Genomic DNA, 27,275 nt, shown 5'->3' on the forward strand with positions numbered 1-27,275 from the left:
CTTGGAGGTAACATCTGAGGAAGGACCTTCTACTTCAGGGTCCCTTCCTCCACCCAAATCTAGATTCTCTGAAGCTGACTGCTTGGAGATTGAACGCCTAGTCTTGGCTAGGCGTGGTTTTTCTGTGAAGGTTATTGATACTATGGGGGCGATTTTATCAAGCTGAGGCGGACAGGGGCGCACATATGCACCCCTGTCGCCTCAGCATTGCACACAAGCGCTGTTTTGCGCTTGCGTGCAATCCCGCCCCCTGCCACGCACAGCCAATCACGCGCGGGCAGGAGCTGTCATTCCCTCGGTTGGACTAGACCGCGGAGATTGAATTTTGCCACTTTAGAGTTGTCGAAAGATTAGGGAAGCAGCAGTCAAATGACCGCTGTTTGTTAAATACGACATGCAGGTTCTCTTGTGAGAACCTGCAGCCGTAGTGGGTCAAAAGGCTTGCAAAGCCTTTGATAAATCAACCTCTATGCTTCAGGCTCGTAAGCCTGTTACTCGTAAGATTTACCATAAGGTATGGCGTAAATACCTGTATTGGTACGAATCAAAGGGTTTCTCTTGAAGTCGGGTGAGGGTTCCTCTCATACTGTCTTTTCTTCAGGAGGGCCTGGAGAAGGGTTTGTCAGTCAGTACTCTGAAGGGTCAGATTTATGCACTGTCTATCCTTTTGCACAAACGTTGGCAGATCAGATTTTGGTCAGAATCAGGCCTGTGTTTAAACCTGTTGCTCCTCCCTGGAGCCTTAACCTTGTTCTTAAAGTTTTGCAGCAGGCTCCGTTAGAGCCTATGCATTCGGTTGATATTAAGTTGTTATCATGGAAAGTTTGGTTTCTATTTGCCATTTCATCTGCTTGCAGAGTTTTTGAGCTTTCGGCTCTGCACTGTTACCTTATTTTTCATTCTGATAAGGCGGTCCTTCGTACTAAATTGGGATGTCTTCCCAAAGTGGTATTAGATTGCAACATTATTCAAGAATATTTTTCCCTTTTGTCCAAATCCTTCTTCACAGAAGGAACCTGGATGTTGTACGTGCTCTAATCTACAAACAACTAAAGATTTTTGGCAGTCTACTGCCCTGTTCGTTGTTTTTGCTGGTAAGCGTAAGGGTCAGAAGGTCACTGTTACTGCTCTTTCTCTCTGGTTGAGAAGTGTTATCCGATTAGCATATGTGACAGCTGGACAACAGACTCCTGAGAGAATTGCGGCTCATTCCACTAGGGCTGTCTCTTCTTCCTCGGCTTTCAAAAATGATGCTTCTGTGGAGCAAATGTGCAAGGCAGCCACTTGGTTCTCATTGCATACTTTTTCCAAATTCTACAAATTTGATACTTTTACCTCGGCTGAGGCTTATTTTGGGAGAAAATTTCTTCACGCGGTGGTGCCTTCTGTTTAGGTCCGCCTGCCTTGTTCTCCCTCCCTTTCATTCTGTCTCCTATAGCTAAGGTATTGGTTCCCACTAGTAATTGGAATGAAATTGTGGAATCTCCATGTCATAGGAAAGAAAACAAAATGTATGCTTACCTGATAAATTTCTTTCTTTCCGGGCATGGAGAGTCCACGACCGGCCCTTATTACATTTAAGACGGCAAATGTTTGGTATAAACTTCAGGCACCCTTGTGTTATCTTCTTTTTCCATTTTCCTTCTGCTGAATGACTGGGGATTATGGGTAAGGGAAGTGACACTTAACAACTCTGCTGGGGTGCTCTTTTCCGCCTCCTGCTGGCCAGGAGTTGATTTCATACTAGTAATTGGAATGAAATCGTGGACTCTCCCGGAAAGAAAGAAATATATCAGGTAAGCATAAATTTTGTTTTTTTATTTAAAAACAAACCCCACATACAGTAAATTTACACATGTATCTAGATATATGGATATGTGTGTGTCTAAGTGTAGATAATGCTCACACATGTACAACGGTGCACACTTAAAGGGACAATAAACACCAAAAATATTATTGCTTAAAAAGATAGTTAATCCCTTTTATTTACCATTCCACAGTTTTGAATAACCAACACTGTTATATTAATATACTTTTTATCTCTGTGATTACCTTTTATCTAAGCTTCTGCAGACTGCCTCCTTATCTTAGATCTTTTAACAGACTTGCTTTATAGGCAATTAGTGCCAACTCTTAAATAACTCAATAGGTGTGAGTTCGTGTGTGCCATATAGATAACATTGTACTCACGCCCTCTAGCTGTAAAAAACTGTCAAATGCATTCAGATAAGAGGTGGCCTTCAAGGGATTAGAAATTAGCATATGAGCCTTCCTAGGTTTAGCTTTCAACTAAGAATAACAAGAGAACAAAACAAATTTGATGATAAAAGTAAATTGGAAAGTTGTTTAAAATTACATGCCCTATCTGAATCATGAAAGTTTAATTTGGACCTTACTGTTCCTTTCACTCAAACACATGCAGGTATGCACACACACACACTGAGCTATAAATGTGCGTGTACACAAATATCTACTCATATATGTGCACACATACACACATATTTATATACATACAATCATAATTATTTACACACCCACACGCAAACACACTGGTCAGATTTTTCATTTTTGTTTTATGATCAAAATGTTTTCTTTCAGGGGCTAATTTAGATTTCTCCTATTGCAAACTTCCTTCAATGAAGCATATCCAAAGGCATTTGGAATCCAGGCTTACTTTTAGGGTTATAGCCACAATATTCTGGCAAAGGTAGTTGAAATAACGTGACTTCCAATATAATGGGGTTTGACATAGTTTAGCATATTATTTAAAAAGCCGTTTATTTTCTTTATAGTATGGTTTTCACGTTTAATGAAAACCGTGATGCAGCTTTAACACCTCTGCCATGTAAATGCAGGATAATACATAGTGCTATGTTTATGCTGAAGTTTAATATACAGTATTAAATAGGGTGACCATATTGCCGCTTTAAAAATGGACACACATGAAAAATACATATGTCAGGGTTCTTATACAAAACATTTCTTTAAACAGCCCTGACATATGTATTTTTCATATGTGTCCCTTTTTAAAGCGGCAATATAATAGTAACTACTCAATATGTTATTGAATTTCATCCTGTTCCTACAGCTCTTTTCAAATCCGTTCTCCTGTATTAAAGGGACATAATACTCATATGGTAAATCACTTGAAACTGATGCAGTATAACTGCAAAAAGCTGACAGGAAAATATCACCTGAGCATCTCTATGTAAAAAAGGAAGATATTTTACCTCACAATCTCCTCAGTTCAGCAGAGTAAGTTCTGTGTAAAAAGTTATACTCAGCTGCAGGTAATTTTTTAAAAAAAAATGAAGAAATGAACTGCAGCCAATCAGCATCAGCAGTGCTGAGGTCATGAACTCTTTTACTGTGATCTCATGAGATTTGACGTAACTCTCATGAGATTTCATAGTAAGCTTCCTTTACCTGATTGGTGAAATAATATGAGAGTGCACGAGGCTCATCCCCTAAGCTGTCCTAGGACAGACACACTAAAATGCTGCTTAGAAATCCTTTACAATGGGAGGTGGCTACTGAGGAACTTTTGAGGTAAAATATCTTTCTTTTTTACATAGAGATGTTCAGGTGATATTTTCTAGTCAGCTTTTTACAGCTATACTGCATCACTTTCAAGTGTTTAAACATTTGGGTATTATGGCCCTTTAATAGCTTAAATGTGCCAGATACTGAAGCTCCGCCTCTTTGTACTGGGCACCGCCATCTTGGAGCTCAGGTATTCTAACAGCCTATGACAGAAGCAGTGCATACTCACAGATTAGTGAAATTACAGCTGTGTAATATGTTTCAGGCTAGTGTGCATGATACATCATGAGTTTTACATTTTTACACAGTTTTACATTTACACAGAATATATTTAAAAAAGCAGCCAACAGTTTTATAGGGAAATGCAGCCACAGCAAACACGTACAGCTCCTGCTTTGTATCATGCTCCCTAACCGGAAGAACATTATACAGCTGTAAAAAAGTGGATAGGATTACTAATATGTGTGTGTGCACAGCTTCTGTCACAGGCTATGAGAATACCTGAGTTTCAAGATGGTGGCGCCCAGTACAAAGAGGCGGAGCTTCAGTATCTCAAACCTTTAAGCTATTAAAACAGCAGAATGGATTTGAAAAGATCTGCAGAAACATGATGAAATGCAATAACATAGTGAGTAGACTAGTAACCATTCTAGGATAGTTGCACCCAGCACTTTTATGTCCCTTTTTAAAATATAATTTAAAATGATAGGGAAATGCATGTTTTTGTAGCATTAATGTCCATTGGCTTATAGTGTTAACTCCCACAGTTATATTGGTGGTCTGTAACACTCAATTGAAAACACTCTTCTTCTGCTTCTAGTAAAAGCTATCACTATTTTAGTGTTAACATGGTAAAAGCACCTTAGTCTCGCTGAGCAGTTGCTGTCTTTAAATGTAGGTGCACGGTGCATACTTAAATACACTTTTAAAACGGCTATAACTTTTATTAGAAGCATTTTTGCTAATACATGTATATTACAAAAATGTTTCTATTCAAAACTGAAATTCATCCATGTGGATTATAATTTTGGCTGGAATGTCTCTTTAAGCAAAATAAAGGTAAAAGTTACTCACTCATATACAAATGCACACATTCACTTAAAGGGACATGAAACCCAAACATTTTCTTTCATGATTCAGATAGACAATACAATTTCTCCAACATAGGTGTGTCCGGTCCACGGCGTCATCCTTACTTGTGGGATATTCTCCTCCCCAACAGGAAATGGCAAAGAGCCCAGCAAAGCTGGTCACATGATCCCTCCTAGGCTCCGCCTACCCCAGTCATTCTCTTTGCCGTTGTACAGGCAACATCTCCACGGAGATGGCTTAGAGTTTTTTAGTGTTTAGGATTCCCTTGGGACAAGGTTAAGATTCCTAAGAATTTATCCTTCCTTCGAGAAGGATTGGAAAAAGGATTATCTGCAAGTTCCTTGATGGGACAGATTTCTGCCTTGTCTGTGTTACTTCACATAAAGCTGGCAGCTGTGCCAGATGTTCTAGCCTTTGTTCAGGCTCTGGTTAGAATCAAGCCTGTTTACAAAATTTTGACTCCTCCTTGGAGTCTCAACCTAGTTCTTTCAGTTCTTTAGGGGGTTCCGTTTGAACCCTTACATTCCGTTGATATTAAGTTATTATCTTGGAAAGTTTTGTTTTTGGTTGCAATTTCTTCTGCTAGAAGAGTTTCAGAATTATCTGCTCTGCAGTGTTCTTCTCCTTATCTGGTGTTCCATGCAGATAAGGTGGTTTTGCGTACTAAACCTGGGTTTCTTCCAAAAGTTGTTTCTAACAAAAACATTAACCAGGAGATAGTTGTGCCTTCTTTGTGTCCTAATCCAGTTTCAAAGAAGGAACGTTTGTTGCACAACTTGGATGTAGTTCGTGCTCTCAAATTTTACTTAGCAGCTACTAAGGATTTCAGACAAACTTTGTCTTTGTTTGTTGTTTATTCTGGTAAACGGAGAGGTCAAAAAGCAACTTCTACCTCTCTCTCCTTCTGGATTAAAAGCATTATCCGATTGGCTTATGAGACTGCCGGACGGCAGCCTCCTGAAAGAATCACAGCTCACTCCACTAGGGCTGTGGCTTCCACATGGGCCTTCAAGAACGAGGCTTCTGTTGATCAGATATGTAAGGCAGTGACTTGGTCTTCACTGCACACTTTTTCTAAATTTTACAAATTTGATACTTTTGCTTCTTCTGAGGCTATTTTTGGGAGAAAGGTTTTGCAAGCCGTGGTGCCTTCCATTTAGGTGACCTGATTTGCTCCCTCCCTTCATCCGTGTCCTAAAGCTTTGGTATTGGTTCCCACAAGTAAGGATGACGCCGTGGACCGGACACACCTATGTTGGAGAAAACAGAATTTATGTTTACCTGATAAATTACTTTCTCCAACGGTGTGTCCGGTCCACGGCCCGCCCTGGTTTTTTTTTTTTAATCAGGTCTGATAATTTATTTTCTTTAACTACAGTCACCACGGTAACATATGGTTTCTCCTATGCAAATATTCCTCCTTAACGTCGGTCGAATGACTGGGGTAGGCGGAGCCTAGGAGGGATCATGTGACCAGCTTTGCTGGGCTCTTTGCCATTTCCTGTTGGGGAGGAGAATATCCCACAAGTAAGGATGACGCCGTGGACCGGACACACCGTTGGAGAAAGTAATTTATCAGGTAAACATAAATTCTGTTTTTAAACAACTTTCTAATTTACTTCTATTATCTAATCTGTTTCATTCTCTTGGTATCATGTGTTGAAGGAGCAGCGATGCACTAATGGTATATAACTGAACACATGGATGAGCCAATCACAATCAATACAAATATGCAGCCACCAATCAACTGCTAGAACCTAGGCTCTCTGCTGCTCCTGAGCTTGCCTAGATAAACATTTAAGCAAATGATAACAAGAGAAGGAAGCAAATTAAATAAAAGAAGTAAATTAGAAAATTGTTTAAAATTGTATTATCTATCTGAATCATGAAAGAAAAATTTTGGGTTTCTTGTCCCTTTAAATAAATAAATACACATGCATACATACACAAACTCACTGACAGTACAATATCAAATCTTGTGGAGATCTCCAACAATTTTTAAGGGACCTCCAGGGTGGGTCCCGACCCCCAGTTTAAGAATCACTGCTTTATAACACAGAATAGTTTTGCTGCTGAGTCTGGCTCCTTGCAAAATGCCTATCACCGTTATCTAGTGCTGCAGTTCCTCTCTGCCATCCCTGTGTCCTCTGCACACATGCAGGATCAGAAAACCTCTCTGCCAGCATATGATATAACATACATCTTGGGAGCACTGACATTTTTACACGCTCTGTGCCTAAACAAGCAGATAGTAAATTTTTCATAGCAGTAATTAGATTTCCTGAGTATTTTAGATATGTCATTATACTTCTGTTGACCTTTATATGGTACCCAAAATTAATCTAAATTGTAGCAAGCACCTTTTTTGATGAAACTCAGTCAGGGCTTTGTTAAATATGCAATTTTAAAGGGACATAAAAGGGCAGTAATGAAATGTTCTAATGTGCTGTAGCATTTTCTTATTGCACTATTTCTTGAACCAGAAGTATTGGTTTACCCCCTTTAAGGGCTAGATTTATCAACGCTGAGGCGTACAGGGGTGCTTATACGCGCCCCTTTACGCCTCAGCTCACCTGTGGCGGGGCGAAATTACCCGCAGGTAATTAACATTGCACACGAGCGCAATTTTGCGCTCGCGTGCAATCCTGCCCGCGCACAGCCAATCACGCGCGGGCAGGAGCTGTCAAACTCCTCGGTCGGATTCGACCGAGGAGATTGACTTTCGCCACAATAGAGGTGGCGAAGATGTTAGGGAAGCAGCGGTCTAGTAACCGCTGCTTGATAAATCTCGGCGAGCAAGTACTTGAGAGAACTTGCAGCCGAAGAGGCTTGATAAATCGAGCCCTAAGGGGTGGGTTAAACACACATAGTTAAAGTGATGGTAAACTCTCCCCTTTTTTGAAATCAGATCCGGAATGTTGGTGATATTTTAGATGGAATTTAGTTAATCAGTTGGAATGAAGTTGCGCTATAACTTACTTTTTTAAAATAAATATGACATTCAAATACCCTGCACCCCGCTGCGCACTTCAAAAGTCAATTTTTCTGCAAGCTAAAAGTTTGGATAGTTTTCCAATCAGCGCTCTCCCCATAAGGCACTTTTGTTGTAGCTAGAGTGCTGATTGGAGAACAAACTGTTAGATCACAGAAAAATTTACTTTTGAAGTGTGCGGTGGAGTGCGGGTATTTGAATTTTATAGCTATATTAAAAAGTAGGTTATAGCGCAACATCATTACAACTGATGAATGATACTCCATCTAAAATATCGCTAACATTACAGATCTGATTTTTAAAAGGGGAGAGTTTACCATCATTTTAAAGGTACAGTAAAGTACAAAATAAAGCAGTCGTGATTCAGAAATAGCATGTCATTTTAAGAAAGTTTTCAATTTACTTCTTAAACAACAAGGATATATTATGTAATGTAAATATAAAAAAAAAAAAAAAACCTTTTTATTTTTTCCAAAAAGAGCATGGACTAAAATGTCCCTTTTAGTATTATTGAGGTACCCCATCCTCATTAGATGGAGAGGATCAATATACAGGAGTTGATCAAAACATAATTTGATCATTTTCATCATTATAACGGCTGCCAATGAGCCATTTTCAATGTCAATGCTATCACAATCTGCCTTTTTATTATTTTTATTATCAGTGGCTTTTAACATTATTGGGTTGGTAAAAAATGTAAACTATACTTAACATGTGCATTTCCTGTTTTTTTTTTTTTCTGATCACAATCCAAATTCTCAATACTTTACACGTTTAGGGCTAGATTACAAGTTGAGCGCAAAATATCGCTTCTGAAGGGAGAGGGAGGGATGGGTCGCAGAACTACAGAAAAGTGGTGGAATGGGGGGGTTCCTTAGTGAACTATCTTAAGGAGGGTTAGAGGTGGGGGGGAACACTACACTACAGAAACAAAATTAAAAAATGTGTCCGCTATTACTGGGAGGGTTAAATAGCTATTTGGGGGGGATCAGGGAGGTGGGAGTGTTGAGTATCACTACACTGCAGAACTTTTCTTATAAAAAAATAATTGCAGTTTAGTTTTTTGTTGTTGTTTAAATTATAGACAGTCTGCAAGTACCTAAAGATGGTGTGGAAGGGGGGTGGAATAGACCATTTTTGGAGGGATCAGTGGGTGGGAGGCGTCAGGTGGGGGTTCATCTTTACTCTACAGCTAAAATTAACCTTACAAGCTACCCAATTAAGTCAATACCAGAATTTTTGTTGTTTTAAAAGATAGATAATCCCTTAATTACCCCTTCCCCAGTTTACCTTGTATCCAAGCCTCTGCAGACTGCCCCCTTATTTCAGTTCTTTTGACAGACTTGCATTTTAGCCAATCAGCGCTCCCTCACTCATGTGCATGAGCTCAATGTTATCGTTATGAAACACATGAACTAACGCCCCCTCAAGTGGTGAAAACTGTCAAAATGCATTTAGATTAGAGGCGGCCTTCAAGGTCTAAGAAATTAGCATATGAATCTCCTAGGTTTAGCTTTAAACTAAGAATACCAAGAGAACAAAGCAAAATTGGTAATAAAAATAAATTGGAAAGTTGTTTAAAATTACATGCCCTATATGAAACTTGAAAGTTTTTTTTGGACTTGACTGTCCATTTAACCCCTTAGTGATCAGATCACTTTTCTATTTGTTGACCGTTTGGGACCAGGGCTATTTTTACTTTTCTGCTGTGTTTGTGTTTAGCTGTAATTTTCCTATTACTCATTTACTGTACCCACACATATTATATACAGTTTTTCTCGCCATTAAATGGACTTTCTAAAGATATCATTATTTTCATTATATCTTATAAATTACTATAAACTTATAAAATATGATGAAAAAATGGAAAAAAACACACTTTTTCTAACTTTGACCCCTAAAATCTGTTGCACATCTACAACCATCAAAAAAGACCCATACTAAATAGTTTCTAAATTTTGTCCCGAGTTTAGAAATATCCAATGTTTATATGTTCTTTGCTTTTTTTCCACGTTATAGGGCAATAAGTGCAAGTAGCACTTTGCTATTTCCAACATTCAAATTTATTTATTTTTTCAAAATTAGCGACAGTTACATTGGAACACTGATATCTGTCAGGAATCCCTGAATAACCCTTGACATGTATATATTTTTTTTTAGTAGACAACCCAAAGTATTGATCTAGGCCCATTTTGGTATATTTCACTGCCAAATGCGATCAAATAAAAAAAATCGTTCACTTTTTCACAAACTTTAGGTTTCTCACTGAATGTATTTACAAACAGCTTGTGAAATTATGGCACAAATGGTTGTAAATGCTTCTATGGGACCCCCTTTGTTCAGAAATAGCAGACATATATGGATTTGGCATTGCTTTTTGGTAATTAGAAGGCCGCTAAATGCCGCTGCGCACCACATATGTATTATGCCCAGCAGTGAATGGGGTTAATTAGGGAGCTTGTAGGGTTAATTTTACCTGTAGCGTAGTAGACAACCCAAAATATTGATCTAGGCCCATTTTGGTATGTTTCATGCCACCATTTCACTGCCAAATGCGATCAAATAAAAAAAAAATCGTTCATTTTTTCACAAACTTTTTCACAATTTTAGGTTTCTCACTGAAATTATTTACAAACTGTAACCACACTTGTATTATGCCCAGCAGTGAAGGGGTTAATTAGGTAGCTTGTAGGAAGCGTGTAGGGTTAATTTTAGCTTTAGTGTAGAGATCAGCATCCTACCTGACACATCCCACCCCCTGATCTCTCCCAAACAGCTCTCTTCTCTCCCCCACCCCACAGTTGTCCCCGCCATCTTAAGTACTGGCAGAAAGTCTGCCAGTACTAAAATAAAAGGCTTTTTTTATATATATTAAGCAGTGATGAATCCCCCCTTAGCCCCAACCTCCCTGATACCCCTAAACAGCTCTCTAACCCTCCCCCCGCTACCTATTTGCACCCACCCCCTCCCAGATCCCTTGGATAATATTTATCCCCCACCCCCACATCAATTACACTTTTTATACTTTTCCATAGTGTAGCGGTCCCTCCCGCCCCCACACCTGTGCGCGCACCCGGGTCTGTGCACACTCCTGGTGCCCCTGCACACGATCCCGCCCCCTCTGATGTATTTCCCAGCGCTGGGCCGCCTCCCCGCAATAGCTCCCACCCACCAATGATCTGCACCATCGTTGGCTGATACAGAGTGGCCTTCTCTGCATCAGTGGGTAAAAAAGGTATTGCAGCGATGCCTTAATATCGAGGCATCACTGCAATACCTTGAAAGCGTCTGGAAGCGATAACGATCGATTTCCACCACTTGAAACCCCATGTAGGACGTGCCTGGCACGTCCTCGGTCGTTAAGGGGTTAAAAAAATATATAGATCGTTTTCACCATTAAATAAAAAGCAAGGCTCTATTTCTGTTTAAATGAAGTGATAGCAAAAATGCTAAATATTCTCTGGTACTTCAGGCAAGTTTTTCTCTGAGATTCTTGGAAGCGTAGGGGTTAAAAAAACAAGAGTCAAAATAAAATTTTCATGATTTAGCTTTGAAAAAAAAAACTTTCCAATTTATTTCTATTATCTAGTTTGCTTTGTTTTCTTGGTATCCTTTGTTGCCAAAAGAATGAAACAAATTTGATAATAGAAGTGAATTGGAAAAGTGTTTAAAATTGCATGTTCTATATGAACCATTTAAGAGAGAAAGTTTGGGTTTCAGGTTCCTTTAATAATTCCCATCTTTCAAGTTTATTAAAAATATAGCATGTGTAATATTTTATTTTCCCTTGTGATTTACTGTTGTGAAAATTACTGTTAACTTATTAAAGCAAACTATGTCCCTTATATTTTTTTGTTTAGGATCAGCTGTGTGGCAGAGACCCAACGTTAACAGACGAGTTGCTGAACATCCTTATAGAGCTTACCCAACTAAGTAAAACAACCAATGCCAAGGTGGCACTGCGGGCCCGACAGGTAAGCATCAAACCTCTGAGAGCCAAGCAAAAGATATGGGCTCAAACAATAAGAGGATTAGACTGCTTACCAAACTCTACAAACTCTACACATGGTGTTAAAGGGATGTTGTATTCCAGAATAATTACTTTTATTTTAAAGGTTATAATTAAAACTTTGAAACTTGTAACTAAAATTACAACCTCTACGCAGCTGTCTGTCCATATACCTGTTCTTTCTTAAAGGGATAGTCTATTTATTGTTTAAAAAGATAGATAATGCCTTTATTACCCATTCCCCAGTTTTGGTTATATTAATATACTTTTTACATCTGTGATTACCTTGTATCTAAGCATCTTCTGACAGTCTCCTTATCACATAACTATTTATTTATAATCTATTAACTTGCATTTTAGCCAATTAGTGCTGGTTCCTGCACAACTCCACGGGAGAGAACACAATATTATCTATATGGCACACATGAATTAGCAGTCTCCTGTTGTGAAAAGCTAATAAAAAAAAAGCATGTGATTAGATGCTGTCTGTCTGTAGTGGCTTATAAACTGGTAGAAATTTAGAGGTTTAAATGTTATAAAGTATGTTAATATAACAATGTTGGTTGTGCAAAGCTGGGGAATGGGTAGTGAAAGCGTTATCTATCTTTGTAAACAATAAATAATTTTGGTGTAGACTGTTGTCCCTTTAAGTTTCAGTTTTTGTTACTGGTCCGATCAACCATATCGGCCTGTATTCTAGATGTGCATTTGTCATTTATTTGCTTAAAAGGGCTGCGATGTTCAGCATTCGTCTCTTTTCGGAACCAGATTAATTTGTGTAATAGTGCACACAAATGCACAAAGATCTGGATTTGCACAGATGATTGAGCTTTGCACTATTAAATAAACAAATCAATTTCTGATAGGAGCAGAATCCTGTGACCCAACAAATGCTGAATGCATGTCTACTCTATACACGTGTTTGAAAACGTGTTTTAATATGTTTTGCACAATAGCAAAGGGACATTGTGTGTGTAAGGGACATTGTGTGTGTAAGGGACATTGTGTGTGTAAGGGACATTGTGTGTGTGTATATATATATATATATATATATATATATATATATATATATATATATATATATATATATATATATATATATATATATATAAAAATTAAAAAAATAATCTAATATTCATATCAATGAACAATATTTAGACATGTATTTATATATTTCTACTGAAATGTGAAACTTTTACAGCAGAATGTGTTGTATACTACATGTTGTTTACTACCTACTAATGCTTTTTGGCTATTAGGTATTTCCACTAATGTTCATTGGCTGATTTTTAACTAGTGAATAACTGATACTGTAAATACTGTGTTTGTTTAAATTTAAATGCAACTTTCATTTTTGGGCAAAAATACAATTTCTATCTTTAAATTACTACAAACTCCTTTTAAAGGGACATGAAACCCAACACTTTTCTTTTATGATTCTGATAGAACATACATTTTAAAACAACTTTCTTATTTATATCCATTCTCAATTATGCATAATTCTCTTGGTATCCTTTATTGAAGGATCAGTAGTGCACTTATGGGAGCTAGATTAGCATATTGGTAAGCTAATGACAAGAGGTATATTTGTGCAGCCACCAATCAGCAGCCAGTTCCCAGCTCCTGATCCTACATAGTTATGCTTTTCAATAAAGGATAATATGAGAACTTAGAAAATTAGGTAATTGAAGTAAATTGGAAAATTGTTTATAATCTTATGCTCTAGCTGAATCATGAAAGAACATTTTTGGGATTCATGTCAGTTTATGAAAGGCTTGGTTTTATGTATTTATTTTTGCTTTATAATAAAAAAAGAATTATCAGTCACGATCATTTGCCAAACATTTTTTAAAGGGATAGAAAGGTCAAAATTCAAAATATAAATGTGCATGGGTGCATTTCAGTTTTAAATAGAAGCCTTTTTGCAATATACTTCCATTAGCAAAAACGCTTCTAGTAAAACTTGTTTTAACGTTTCAGCAGCATATGCACATATGTTGTGAGTGCCCTGTGCAGCAGCGTTCAAACACCCACCTTCTCAGACAGTCAGCAAGGGTTCCATGTAAGAACCTGAGGTAGCAGCGTTGGCTACAGATTCGCACAGGAGAGAGTCTGCGGCCAAGATTTTTAGTGAACCGCTGGTTCTTACTCTTTACGCCAACTGTACAGTGGCGTTTCTCAATCCCCCGGAGGACTTCTGATTGTATACAATTATGTTCTTGAATTCTATTGGCCATTGGTCATCCATTTTTCTAAAAAAAAAAACAACATCATCATATATTTTTGAACATTCTCTTATAGTCGTAGGTTAAAACATTTTACAGCGCCCCTTTAATAAAGAAGCTTTACAAATGGGACTCACTTATCATGATATATTGGCAATTCCGCTGGTGGTGTGGGGGTCCTCTTAATAACATATATATACATTCATTTACTATAGTTAGTTTTTAATTATTACATATATAGTATCTGAAAATCTGCAACTGATTCATGATTTGTCTCACTGCTTATCTAACTATAAGATTTTATTCTAATTGCCTTTGCAATTTCCTACTTATCAGGTTCTAATTGCGTCACATTTGCCATCTTATGAGCTCCGTCATAACCAGGTGGAGTCTATTTTCTTATCTGCTATCGACATGTACGGACACCAGTTTTGCATTGAGAATTTGCAGGTAACAATGTTTACTTGAACCTTTATATTTTTGTCAGCTGATAATGATGTATGGAGTCTAAATATCAATCTTAGAATGTTTTAGAGCTTATTGTGTTTGTGTATAAACATACATGTAAACACCCATTTCTTCTGTTATGTGCGATCAGTCCACGGGTCATCATTACTTCTGGGATATAACTCCTCCCCAACAGGAAATGCAAGAGGATTCACCCAGCAGAGCTGATATAGCTCCTCCCCTCTACGTCAGTCCCAGTCATTCTCTTGCACCCAACGACTAGATAGGATGTGTGAGAGGACTATGGTGATTATACTTAGTTTTTATGACTTCAATCAAAAGTTTGTTATTTTACAATAGCACCGGAGCGTGTTATTACTTCTCTGGCAGAGTTTGAAGAAGAATCTACCAGAGTTTTTTACTATGATTTTAACCGGAGTAGTTAAGATCATATAGCTGTTCTCGGCCATCTGAGGGAGGTAAAGGCTTCAGATCAGGGGACAGCGGGCAGATGAATCTGCATTGAGGTATGTAGCAGTTTTTATTTTCTGAATGGAATTGATGAAAAAATCCTGCTATACCGTTATAATGACATGTATGTATACACTTCAGTATTCTGGGAATGGTTTTTCACCGGAACTACTCTGTTAAAGGTCACTAATCCTTTTAATAAATATTGTCATGTTAAACGTTTTTGCTGGAATGTAGAATCGTTTACATTGCTGAGGTACTGAGTAAATAAATGTTTGGGCATTATTTTCCACTTGGCAGTTGTATGCTTTAAATTGTGACAGTTTCGTTTCTCCTCACTGCTGTGTGTGAGAGGGAGGGGCCGTTTTTGGCGCTCTTTTGCTACGCATCAAAAAATTCCAGTCAGCTACTATTATATTTCCTGCATGATCCGGTTCACTGACAGATCTCAGGGGTCTTCAAACTTCTTTGAAGGGAGGTACATTCTCTCAGCAGAGCTGTGAGAATTTTTATTGACTGTGAATAAAAACGTTACTCTTTTTATGTCAAATTTAGTTATTTACTAATGGGAACAAACCTTTGCTAAAAGTTGTGTTATTTTAAACTTGATGCTATAACTGTTTCAGTTCATTATCTCAACTGTCATTTAATCGTTTAAGTACCTCTTTGAGGCACAGTACGTTTTTGTTAAAAAAGATTATAACCAGGTTGCAAGTTATTGCTAGTGTGTTAAACATGTCTGACTCAGAGAATGATATCTGTGTCATTTGTTCCAATGCCAAGGTGGAGCCCAATAAAAATTTATGTACTAACTGTATTGATGCTACTTTAAATAAAAGTCAATCTGTACGATGTGAACAAATTTCACCAAACTGCGAGGGGAGAGTTATGCCGACTAACTCGCCTCACGCGGCAGTACCTGCATCTCCCGCCCGGGAGGTGCGTGATATTATGGCGCCTAATACATCTGGGCGGCCATTACAGATAACATTACATGATATGGCTACTGTTATGACTGAAGTTTTGTCTAAATTACCAGAACTAAGAGGCAAGCGTGATCACTCTGGGGTGAGAACAGAGTGCGCTGACAATACTAGGGCCATGTCTGATACTGCGTCACAGCTTGCAGAGCATGAGGACGGAGAGCTTCATTCTGTGGGTGACGGTTCTGATCCAAACAGATTGGATTCAGATATTTCAAATTTTAAATTTAAATTGGAGAACCTCCGTGCATTACTAGGGGAGGTCTTAGCAGCTCTCAATGATTGTAACACCATTGCAATACCAGAGAAAATGTGTAGGTTGGATAAATACTTTGCGGTACCGGCGAGTACTGACGTTTTTCCTATACCTAAGAGATTAACTGAAATTGTTACTAAGGAGTGGGATAGACCCGGTGTGCCGTTCTCACCCCCTCCAATATTTAGAAAGATGTTTCCAATAGACGCCACTACTCGGGACTTATGGCAAACGGTCCCTAAGGTGGAGGGAGCAGTTTCTACTTTAGCTAAGCGTACCACTATCCCGGTGGAGGATAGCTGTGCTTTTTCAGATCCAATGGATAAAAAATTAGAGGGTTACCTTAAGAAAATGTTTGTTCAACAAGGTTTTATATTGCAACCCCTTGCATGTATCGCGCCGATTACGGCTGCGGCAGCATTTTGGATTGAGTCTCTGGAAGAGAACCTTAGTTCATCTACGCTAGACGACATTATGGACAGGCTTAGAGTCCTTAAACTAGCCAATTCATTCATTTCGGAGGCCGTAGTACATTTAACCAAACTTACGGCTAAGAACTCTGGATTCGCCATACAGGCACGTAGAGCACTGTGGCTAAAATCCTGGTCAGCTGATGTTACTTCTAAGTCTAAATTACTTAATATACCTTTCAAGGGGCAGTCTTTATTTGGGCCCGGGTTGAAAGAAATTATCGCTGACATTACAGGAGGTAAGGGCCACGCCCTACCTCAAGACAAAGCCAAAGCTAAGGCTAGACAGTCTAATTTTCGTCCCTTTCGGAATTTCAAACCTGGAGCAGCGTCAACCTCCACTGCACCAAAACAGGAAGGAGCTGTTGCTCGTTACAGGCAAGGCTGGAAACCTAACCAGTCCTGGAATAAGGGCAAACAGGCCAGGAAACCTGCTGCTGCCCCAAAGACAGCATGAACCGAGAGCCCCCGATCCGGGACCGGATCTAGTGGGGGGCAGACTTTCTCTCTTCGCTCAGGCCTGGGCAAGAGATGTTCAGGATCCCTGGGCGCTGGAGATCATATCTCAGGGATACCTTCTAGACTTCAAATTATCTCCCCCAAAAGGGAGATTTCATCTGTCAAGGTTGTCAACAAACCAGATAAAGAAAGAAGCGTTTCTACGCTGTGTACAAGATCTGTTATTAATGTGAGTGATCCATCCAGTTCCGCGGTCGGAACAAGGACAAGGGTTCTACTCAAACCTGTTTGTGGTTCCCAAAAAAGAGGGAACTTTCAGGCCAATCTTAGATTTAAAGATTCTAAACAAATTCCTAAGAGTTCCATCGTTCAAAATGGAAACTATTCGGACAATCTTACCTATGATCCAAAAGGGTCAGTACATGACCACAGTGGATTTAAAAGATGCTTACCTTCACATACCGATTCACAAAGATCATCAACGGTATCTACGGTTTGCCTTCCTAGACAGGCACTACCAGTTTGTAGCTCTTCCATTCGGATTGGCTACGGCCCCAAGAATCTTCACAAAGGTTCTGGGTGCCCTTCTGGCGGTACTAAGACCGCGAGGGATTTCGGTAGCTCCGTACCTAGACGACATTCTAATACAAGCTTCAAGCTTTCAAACTGCCAAGTCTCATACAGAGTTAGTTCTGGCATTTCTAAGGTCGCATGGATGGAAAGTGAACGAAAAGAAAAGTTCTCTTTTTCCTCTCACAAGAGTTCCATTCTTGGGGACTCTTATAGATTCTGTAGAAATGAAGATTTACCTGACAGAAGACAGGTTAACAAGGCTTCAGGATGCATGCCGTGTCCTTCATTCCATTCAACACCCGTCAGTAGCTCAATGCATGGAGGTGATTGGCTTAATGGTAGCGGCAATGGACATAGTACCTTTTGCACGCCTACACCTCAGACCGCTGCAATTGTGCATGCTAAGTCAGTGGAATGGGGATTACTCAGATTTGTCCCCTACCCTGAATCTGAATCAAGAGACCAGAAATTCTCTTCTATGGTGGCTTTATCGGCCACACCTGTCCAAGGGGATGCCATTCAGCAGGCCAGACTGGACAATCGTAACAACAGACGCCAGCCTGCTAGGTTGGGGCGCTGTCTGGAATTCTCTGAAGACTCAGGGATTATGGAATCAGGAGGAGAGTCTCCTTCCAATAAACATTCTGGAATTGAGGGCAGTCCTCAATGCCCTTCTAGCTTGGCCCCAATTAACAACTCAGGGGTTCATCAGGTTTCAGTCGGACAATATCACGACTGTAGCTTACATCAACCATCAGGGAGGGACAAGAAGCTCCCTAGCAATGATGGAAGTATCAAAGATAATTCGCTGGGCAGAGTCTCACTCTTGCCACCTGTCTGCAATCCACATCCCGGGAGTGGAGAACTGGGAGGCGGATTTCTTGAGTCGCCAGACTTTTCATCCGGGAGAGTGGGAACTTCATCCGGAGATTTTTGCCCAAATACTTCGACGTTGGGGCAAACCAGAGATAGATCTCATGGCGTCTCGCCAGAACGCCAAACTTCCTCACTACGGGTCCAGATCCAGGGATCCGGGAGCGGTTCTGATAGATGCTTTGACAGCACCTTGGAACTTCGGGATGGCTTATGTGTTTCCACCCTTCCCGCTGCTTCCTCGATTGATTGCGAAAATCAAACAAGAGAGAGCATCTGTGATTCTAATAGCGCCTGCATGGCCACGCAGGACTTGGTATGCAGATCTAGTGGACATGTCATCCTGTCCACCTTGGTCTCTACCTCTGAGACAGGACCTTCTGATACAGGGTCCATTCAAACATCAAAATCTAACTTCTCTGAAACTGACTGCTTGGAAATTGAACGCTTGATTTTATCAAAGCGTGGTTTTTCTGAGTCGGTTATTGATACCCTGATCCAGGCTAGGAAGCCTGTTACCAGAAAGATTTACCATAAAATATGGCGCAAATACCTATACTGGTGCGAATCCAAACGTTACTCCTGGAGTAAGGTTAGGATCCCTAGGATATTGTCTTTTCTACAAGAAGGTTTAGAAAAGGGTTTATCGGCTAGTTCATTAAAGGGACAGATTTCAGCTCTGTCCATCTTGTTACACAGGCGTCTGTCAGAAAATCCAGACGTCCAGGCTTTTTGTCAAGCTTTAGCTAGGATCAAGCCTGTGTTTAAAGCCGTTGCTCCGCCATGGAGTTTAAACTTAGTTCTTAACGTTTTACAAGGGGTTCCATTTGAACCCCTTCATTCCATTGATATAAAATTGTTATCTTGGAAAGTTCTGTTTTTAATGGCTATTTCCTCGGCTCGAAGAGTCTCTGAGTTATCAGCATTACATTGTGATTCTCCTTATCTGATTTTTCACTCAGATAAGGTAGTTCTGCGTACTAAATCTGGGTTCTTACCTAAGGTAGTTACTAACAGGAATATCAATCAAGAGATTGTTGTTCCATCCTTGTGTCCAAATCCTTCTTCAAAGAAGGAACGTCTTCTACACAATCTGGATGTAGTTCGTGCCCTCAAGTTCTACTTGCAGGCAACTAAAAATTTTCGCCAAACTTCTTCCCTGTTTGTCGTTTATTCTGGACAGAGGAGAGGTCAAAAAGCTTCTGCTACCTCTCTCTCTTTCTGGCTTCGTAGCATAATACGTTTAGCCTATGAGACTGCTGGACAGCAGCCTCCTGAAAGAATTACAGCTCACTCCACTAGAGCTGTGGCTTCCACTTGGGCCTTTAAGAATGAGGCCTCTGTTGAACAGATTTGCAAGGCTGCAACTTGGTCTTCGCTTCATACTTTTTCCAAATTTTACAAATTTGACACTTTTGCTTCTTCGGAGGCTATTTTTGGGAGAAAGGTTCTTCAGGCAGTGGTTCCTTCTGTATAATGAGCCTGCCTATCCCTCCCGTCATCCGTGTACTTTTGCTTTGGTATTGGTATCCCAGAAGTAATGATGACCCGTGGACTGATCGCACATAACAGAAGAAAACATAATTTATGCTTACCTGATAAATTCCTTTCTTCTGTTGTGCGATCAGTCCACGGCCCGCCCTGTTTTTTAAGGCAGGTAAATATCTTTTAAAATTATACTCCAGTCACCACTTCACCCTTGGTTACTCCTTTCTCGTTGATTCTTGGTCGAATGACTGGGACTGACGTAGAGGGGAGGAGCTATATCAGCTCTGCTGGGTGAATCCTCTTGCATTTCCTGTTGGGGAGGAGTTATATCCCAGAAGTAATGATGACCCGTGGACTGATCGCACAACAGAAGAAAGGAATTTATCAGGTAAGCATAAATTATGTTATCTGTCTATCTTATCTATCTAATCTGTCTATCTATCATCTATCTATTTCCATTATCTATCTGTCTATCATATAAAATATTAGTTACTTGTATTCAGATAATGATTACTGTGTGGATAACTTCAAGATAATGTTATTTATATGGATGTTGAGATATTATTTTGCACCTTTTATAAGCAGTTTGAAATACACAGAACACATTTTTCATAAACATACATGTAAACACGCATATCTATCTATCTATCTATCTATCTATCTATCTATCTATCTATCTATCTATCTGTCCTATCTATCTATCTGTCCTATCTATCTATCTATCTATCTATCTATCTATCTATCTATCTATCTATCTATCTATCTCATCTATCTCCATTATCTATCTGTCTATCATATAAAATATTATAGTTACTGTGTGGATAACTTCAAGATAATGTTATTTATATGGATGTTAAGATACTATTTTGCACCTTTTATAAGCAGTTTGAAATATACAAAATAAAAAATGTTATACATGTAAACACGCACATCAATCTGTCTGTCTGTTTATCTATCTATTATATATACATAAAATATATATATATATATATATATATATATATATATATATATATATATATATATATATATATATATATATACAAAACACGGAAGGGGACTGCACTCTCAGACCGGACCAGGTACACATCCCATGACCCTGTAACATGCACAGCCCTGGGTGCACAATAGCACTCTCAGGAAGCTGCACTGTCCCCAGAGCCACAGGCAGTTAACCCCAGACAGGTCTGGGTGCAAGGCCCATAGGGAAAATTACAAAACAAATTAATACAGCACACAGAGAAAGTCCAGCACTCACTTACAAGCTCTCAGCTACTGAGAGCTTGTAAGGGAGTGCTGGACTTTCTCTGTGTGCTATATATATATATATATATATATATATATATTCACATAGGTTGGTGCAAGGATTTTCGCTACCCTGGTACATTTTCCTGCATACCTTACCCTTACTGCTTTTTGGTAAAATATTTTACAGATGTGACACTCTATACCTAACAATTGTATTTATAGATTACCATTAATCCACAAACAATCCTGAAAATGCATCATTATCATTTTATACCTATAATATCTAAAAGTGATTATGATTAAAACAAGGAAAGAATGGGACTATAAAGTTCCTTTAAATACATGTCCATAAAAAAATATTGTAGTTTCCTTTGATAACCTTTGATAAATTGGAACAAAAATCTCACTAGATTTCTGCTTATGTCATTTTTTTTTAAGGAAAGGGATAGTAAAAGATGGTGATAAAATGCAAAAAATAAATATGTACATGTGGGTTTATTTTACAAAAAAGGTAAACAAAGAATTGCAAATTATTATTATTTTTTAAGATAATGATTTAAAATGTTATCAATATTTGTGACTAACAAAGGCCAAAGCCTCTTTGTTAAAATCAACTAATCAGTCACAAAATAAAACAAAACCAAAACCATGAAATATCCTGTAATAATAAATTTATTGTAAAAATGCAACTATGGGAACTTTTAGTTTGGTGACAGACACATCTTTTAATATATGCAACAGAAATATTGACATCATATTTTTTTTATGTCCTTAGTATCATTTCCCCTCTCATATTATTTCTGACAAACAACCAAGTAGTGAATGGAAGTCACTCATTGGTGTTAAGATGTGACATCTTTGCTAAATGAAGCGCTGTCTGCCAATCATGGCACTGCTACAAAAAAAAACCTTTCCACATACATTGAGAAAAACCTGATAAAATAAAAAAAAGGTCACAAAGCCAATTTTATAAACTGCCTAATGCCAAAACATTCCCTCTGCAAGATTTATCATCTCATCTGCCACTGAAACCAGCATGTTTTTGCTCCTTTACAATCTTGTTAGTGGCAAGATTACTTTGTTGAAATATTGGCTTTCCTGCCAAATGTTTGTCTCGACTAAATAATCCTGGAATCATTAAAACTGGCATTTCTACCACATGCAAATCCGTATGCTGAGGGAAAATAATGAAATCACTCTTGTCATTGATAAAGCAAAATATAGAAATATTTTTCTACTAATTGTTTACGCCATTTTTACACATATAGAAGGGCCATTGAATATTCTGTAGCCATTTCACTCATTGGGAGCCAATTATGCTGAAATTACTGAAGTACTATAAATACGGCACTTGCCCAAGTTTTGTGTTTAAATTTCTTGATAGAGAAGTATTATTTTTTTTTTCAAATACATTTTGTGTGCATTCAGACAATAGAGGTCATATTAAAATTGATTTTTTTTTTCTTCATTTTATATTGCTTTGAAATGGAACAAATTGGTATTGTTATTACAATCACAAATTTTATTCCAGCTATGATCATTCGTGTTGTCTATTTTCCTTAGTGGGTTGTTAGAAAAAATATAGTACTTATCAATTTTAGGGACACTCAAGTCAAAATTAAACTTTTGTGATTCAGATAGAGCATGTGACTTTAAACAACTTTGCAATTTACTTCCATTAACAAAATGTGCATAGTCTTTTTATATTTATACATTTTAAGTCACCAGCTCCTACTGAGCATGTGCAAGAATTCACAAAATATACACATATGCATTTGTGATTGGCTGATGGTTGTCACATGATACAGTGAGAGTGGAAATAGACATAACTTTTAATTTTGTCCGAATAAAATCTACTACTCATTTGAAGTTCAGACTAAATGCTATTGCATTGTCTTGTTATCATGCATTTGTTGATTATGCAAAGCAACTGGTCCTTTAAAAGGGATAGTGTACTGTAAAAAGTGTTTGAGATTATCTATTTTACCTGCTGTAGTATATTAAATTGTTTACATATAGCTCCTTTACCTTTATTTTGTCATGTGAAAGAGATGTTTGTCTTTGTGAATCATTCACCTCTACTAAAAATTGCATTACTGCAGTAATGGCTACAGAAAACCTATGTAAATAAGAGGCATTAAAAGAAATTAAGCTCCCAGTGGTGGTGGAAAGAGAACCCAGACTTTTTTAAAGGGTGTTCCTGCATCAGCTTTAAAGATAATATTAACGCTAACCTGCTACATATCTGCTCTAACAGTCCTCAGCAGAAATGATAAGCTAAAAATCTGTAAAACAATGTAAGTTTTGCAAACACAATGTCCAGCCTTGCAAACTCCAGCAACAAGTCCAGATTGGCTCCTTCAAATAAGGTGGGGGGGGGGGGGGGAGTTTGGTCATTCAAGAACCAATTGCAGCAAACAATGTGGTCAAGTATTCAGAAACTGTTCACACTTGACTTGTACATTAATTTATTTCAAGGTCTTAGAAGTATTGTCATTTCAAGGTGTTTAATTTATCTTTTAATAATTATCTGTTTGCATAAAATATTGATTTATTTCAAAGAGTAAGGAAGCTTTTTTCATTTCAGTGTTATATTACATTGTGTACTGTATAATTATTTTCTATGTAACTCCATTTCTTTAGAAAAAAACCTTCTGACAAAAAGTAAAGTATTAAAAGAACAAGAAACCCCAAATTTTTCTTTCACAATTTGGATAGAGCATACGAGTTCAAACAACTTTCCAATTTACTTTCATTATCAACTTTGCTTCATTCTCTTGATATCCTTTATTAAAGAAGCAGCAATGCACTACTGGGAGTTGGCTGAACTCATTAGTAAGCCAATGGCAACAGGCTTATATGTGCAGCCACCAATCAGCAGCTAGCTCCCAGCTTGTGAGCCTACCTAGGTATCCTTTTTTAAACAAAGGATAGCAAAAGAACAAAGCAAATTAGCTTGTCAGACTTTCCCCTAATCGTTCTTCCTTTAAATGCTCCCTGAAGACTTTTTTGTTCAGAGGAGCCTACCACCCAACTCAGTAATACATTAATTTCACTTACCTAACATTTCCCTCATCTAACTCTGCATTAAGATCTTTCTCAATCTTGCAGTCCTCTCCTACCCTTCTAGATTGTAAGTTCCCACGGGAATAGGGACCTTAATTCCTGCTGTATGTGTTAGTCAAATTTTGTCTTTCTCAAGTTTTATATCATTGTTTTGTTTAAATGAATTGTACCCATGGACAGCGCTGCAGAATATGTTGGCACTTTGTAAATAAAGTATAATAATAATAAAAGTAAATTGGAAAGTTGTTTAATTTTGTATGCTCTATCTGAAAAATGAGAGAAAGAAATGGATTTCATATCCCTTTAAAAGTAACCTTTTCTAGTTTTGCTCAAAATCCCATTTTGAGTTAGGGTGCAGAGGAACGTAGCGAGGCTCACAGAACTGAATTGCTGTGAAATAATATGCTTCTAATTTTCCTTAAAAGGCCACAAAAGTCGGGGGCGTGTCCATGCAGCGTACTGGATAGGACGCACATTCTGAGTGCTCCAGCAAAATCTTTGATAATCCGCCGATTATTAACACTCAGTAGCAATACTTAGCAAATATTTTATAAGGGAGTCGCAGCTCTGCTAACTGTGATCCCGTTTGTCATCTTTCTAGCTGTTGAAAGATACTGGGGTCCCAGATTGGAACAATAAGGCCTAAGGCGGCGGCCTACTAATAGGTATCCACCTCCCCCCCGGGTAGAGCCGGGTTATCAGTGCCGTCAGGAAAACTGACTTACTGAACCTCTTCAAAACACATCACTAAGAAGTCCCCGAGCTAATCTGCCGTTCTCCACTACCAAATAGCATTAAGACTCTGGCAGCGAGGAATAGACAACTTGACAAGCATGGCGGAAGAGAGCTGCCTGCCGCAATTTGAGGATTTTTTCACAAAATTTGATACCCTCATGCACAGGTTAATTGATAGAGCTCCGTTTGATTACTTACTGAAGCGTCTGAATATAGAGGAGAACACAGCTCCCAAGACAGACTCTCTAGAGGCAAAACCCTGCAACGAGCATATTGATGCTAGTAGCTATGTACATACACAGAAGGAGCCGTTAAGCTCAATGGTTACCCACTTATCCTCCAAACCACACAAAAGCTCTCACAGCAAAGAGCTGCAACCGCAGTCACAAAAGATCTGGCTATCGGTGGTGGGGAAAGACATGGAGCTGTTGGATATGAACACACTGACCCAAGGAAACCGTAAATCAGAAAACCGGGCCAGTCAACAGACAACACCGGCACAGGATGTCTTAAAGCAAAGGTCCGGGAGAGCTCACCCATGCCTGAAAAAGCAACACCGAGTACCGGACAAGCCTCCTACCTGCAAAGCTAACAGTGAAGGCAAACAGGGCGGCACACCATCTACAATTTCAGTTACCTCATGGCAAGATACCCTGTACCTTCAAAACGAGGAACTTATCCCGAAGACAGGAGAGGGGTAATAGAATGCATCCTTCCCCAGTAACACACTGCTGTAGCGCTGATTGACAGGACTCTGCTAATAACACCAAGCGCTCCGCAGTAGGGGTAATGTTTATGCTGTTTATAATAATGTTTCTAACATGTTTTAATGATCTGATCTGTACTTTACTGTTTAAATAATGGGTGGTTTGGACAAACCCCTCTTATCAGACTTTGCCGACAGGGGAATACCTGGGGACTGAATAAGGCTGGACTCTCCACTAAGGCTGTGCGGTATATATTTGTGGGCTGGATATCTTAATGTTCACTTGTGTTTCACGATGTACGCAGCCTTCTATGGCTCACATGCTCAATTAGCTAATATAAATGAGTGTATATGTTCAGCAGGGCATGTGTGACATTACCACCTCTGTTACATTATCCTTTTGTCATACCTATAATATCTCACTGGGACACGGGTCACTGAGGGGATTAACATCCTTTATAAACACTACATTTCTGGCTCGCTGCACCTCAGGAAGCAAATAGGAGATAGAGAGCTAATTCACATATATTCTCTGTCGGGCGACCCACGGCCGGGGTTACAGAAGGGCAGAACAGGTTTTGTACACACTGAGGGTGGCATTGAAGCAATCACTCCTTAGAATCAGATTACTTAATAGCACCCCCCTAACAGTTACGCTGCTATAAGCTTCTGGAGCATACCAACATAACTCTTATCTCATTAGATCAGATGTAATATTCTATCCTTGGGTCTAGATGTTTGTATCTTTCCTTGTCCTTGAGCTAGTATGCTCGCGTATCCATATCTCCCTAAGACCGCTGTTAACTCGCTAGTAATAACTGTGAGGTATGGATTGTGCGAGCGATAAAAATCTTTAAATGAGTCCAGCTTTTGCCTGAAACCAAAGCCATCTAGAAAATATAACCCCTTGGCCCCCTCTCCCCTCCCTCCAAGGTTAACCCCCACACATCCCCAATGCAGTATAGCTATCCCCCCTCATTAAAAGGCTACCTTCAGGTCATCTATATCCTTGTTATGCTATATGCTCCCAACTAGAAACCACATAAGATTAATTGAATGATGGGACTGTACAAGCTCTTTTCTCTATAATATTGTTGTTCGTAGTTATGTTATGTTATTGTTATGTTTACTAAGGTTATCAATATTCCCCTGTCATGGACATTTATAACACCGCAGGTCCAAGAGTGACCTATCAGACTAGAAGGGATGGAAAAAAAAAAAAAAGAGGACTATCATTACGTCAGCTATATATCGCCAAGTATGATGTAAATAATTGTTGCGTATGATAATCATGCTATTATAATGACTCCTTGTGCTGTCCTCAATAAAAATAAAAAACTTTCTTGGCTAAAAAAAAAAAAAAAAAGTTGACCTAAAATAAGAAAAAAAAAAAAAAAAAAAGGCCACAAAAGTCAAAATTTGAACTTCCATGGTTCAGATAGAGCATGTAGTTTCAAGATTTTACTTTGTTCTCTTATTATCATTTTGTTGAAAAACATACTGTACATGTGTATGATCACCAGCAGCAATGCACTACTGGGAGCTATTGGTGGCTACACAAAGATGCCTCTTGTCATTAGCTCACAAGATTTTATCAGCTAATTCCAGTAGTTCATTGCTGCTCTGGTTCTGACTTTAA

The 27,275-nt window shown here is 38.7% G+C and overlaps 1 protein-coding gene across 1 annotated transcript in view; it reads left to right on the forward strand.

Annotated features, from left to right (window-relative positions):
• The window catches only part of ACACA (acetyl-CoA carboxylase alpha), a 1,007,059-nt gene that overhangs the window by 321,601 nt on the left and 658,183 nt on the right, over positions 1-27,275 (forward strand). Inside the window, exons 25-26 of the mRNA XM_053706820.1 lie at positions 11,488-11,601; positions 14,198-14,311. Of these exons, the coding sequence (XP_053562795.1) occupies positions 11,488-11,601; positions 14,198-14,311 (228 nt within the window). The remainder of the gene's footprint in view (positions 1-11,487; positions 11,602-14,197; positions 14,312-27,275) is intronic.

The sequence above is a fragment of the Bombina bombina genome, chromosome 3, assembly GCF_027579735.1.
Source record: "Bombina bombina isolate aBomBom1 chromosome 3, aBomBom1.pri, whole genome shotgun sequence".
NCBI classification, from domain to species: domain Eukaryota; kingdom Metazoa; phylum Chordata; class Amphibia; order Anura; family Bombinatoridae; genus Bombina; species Bombina bombina.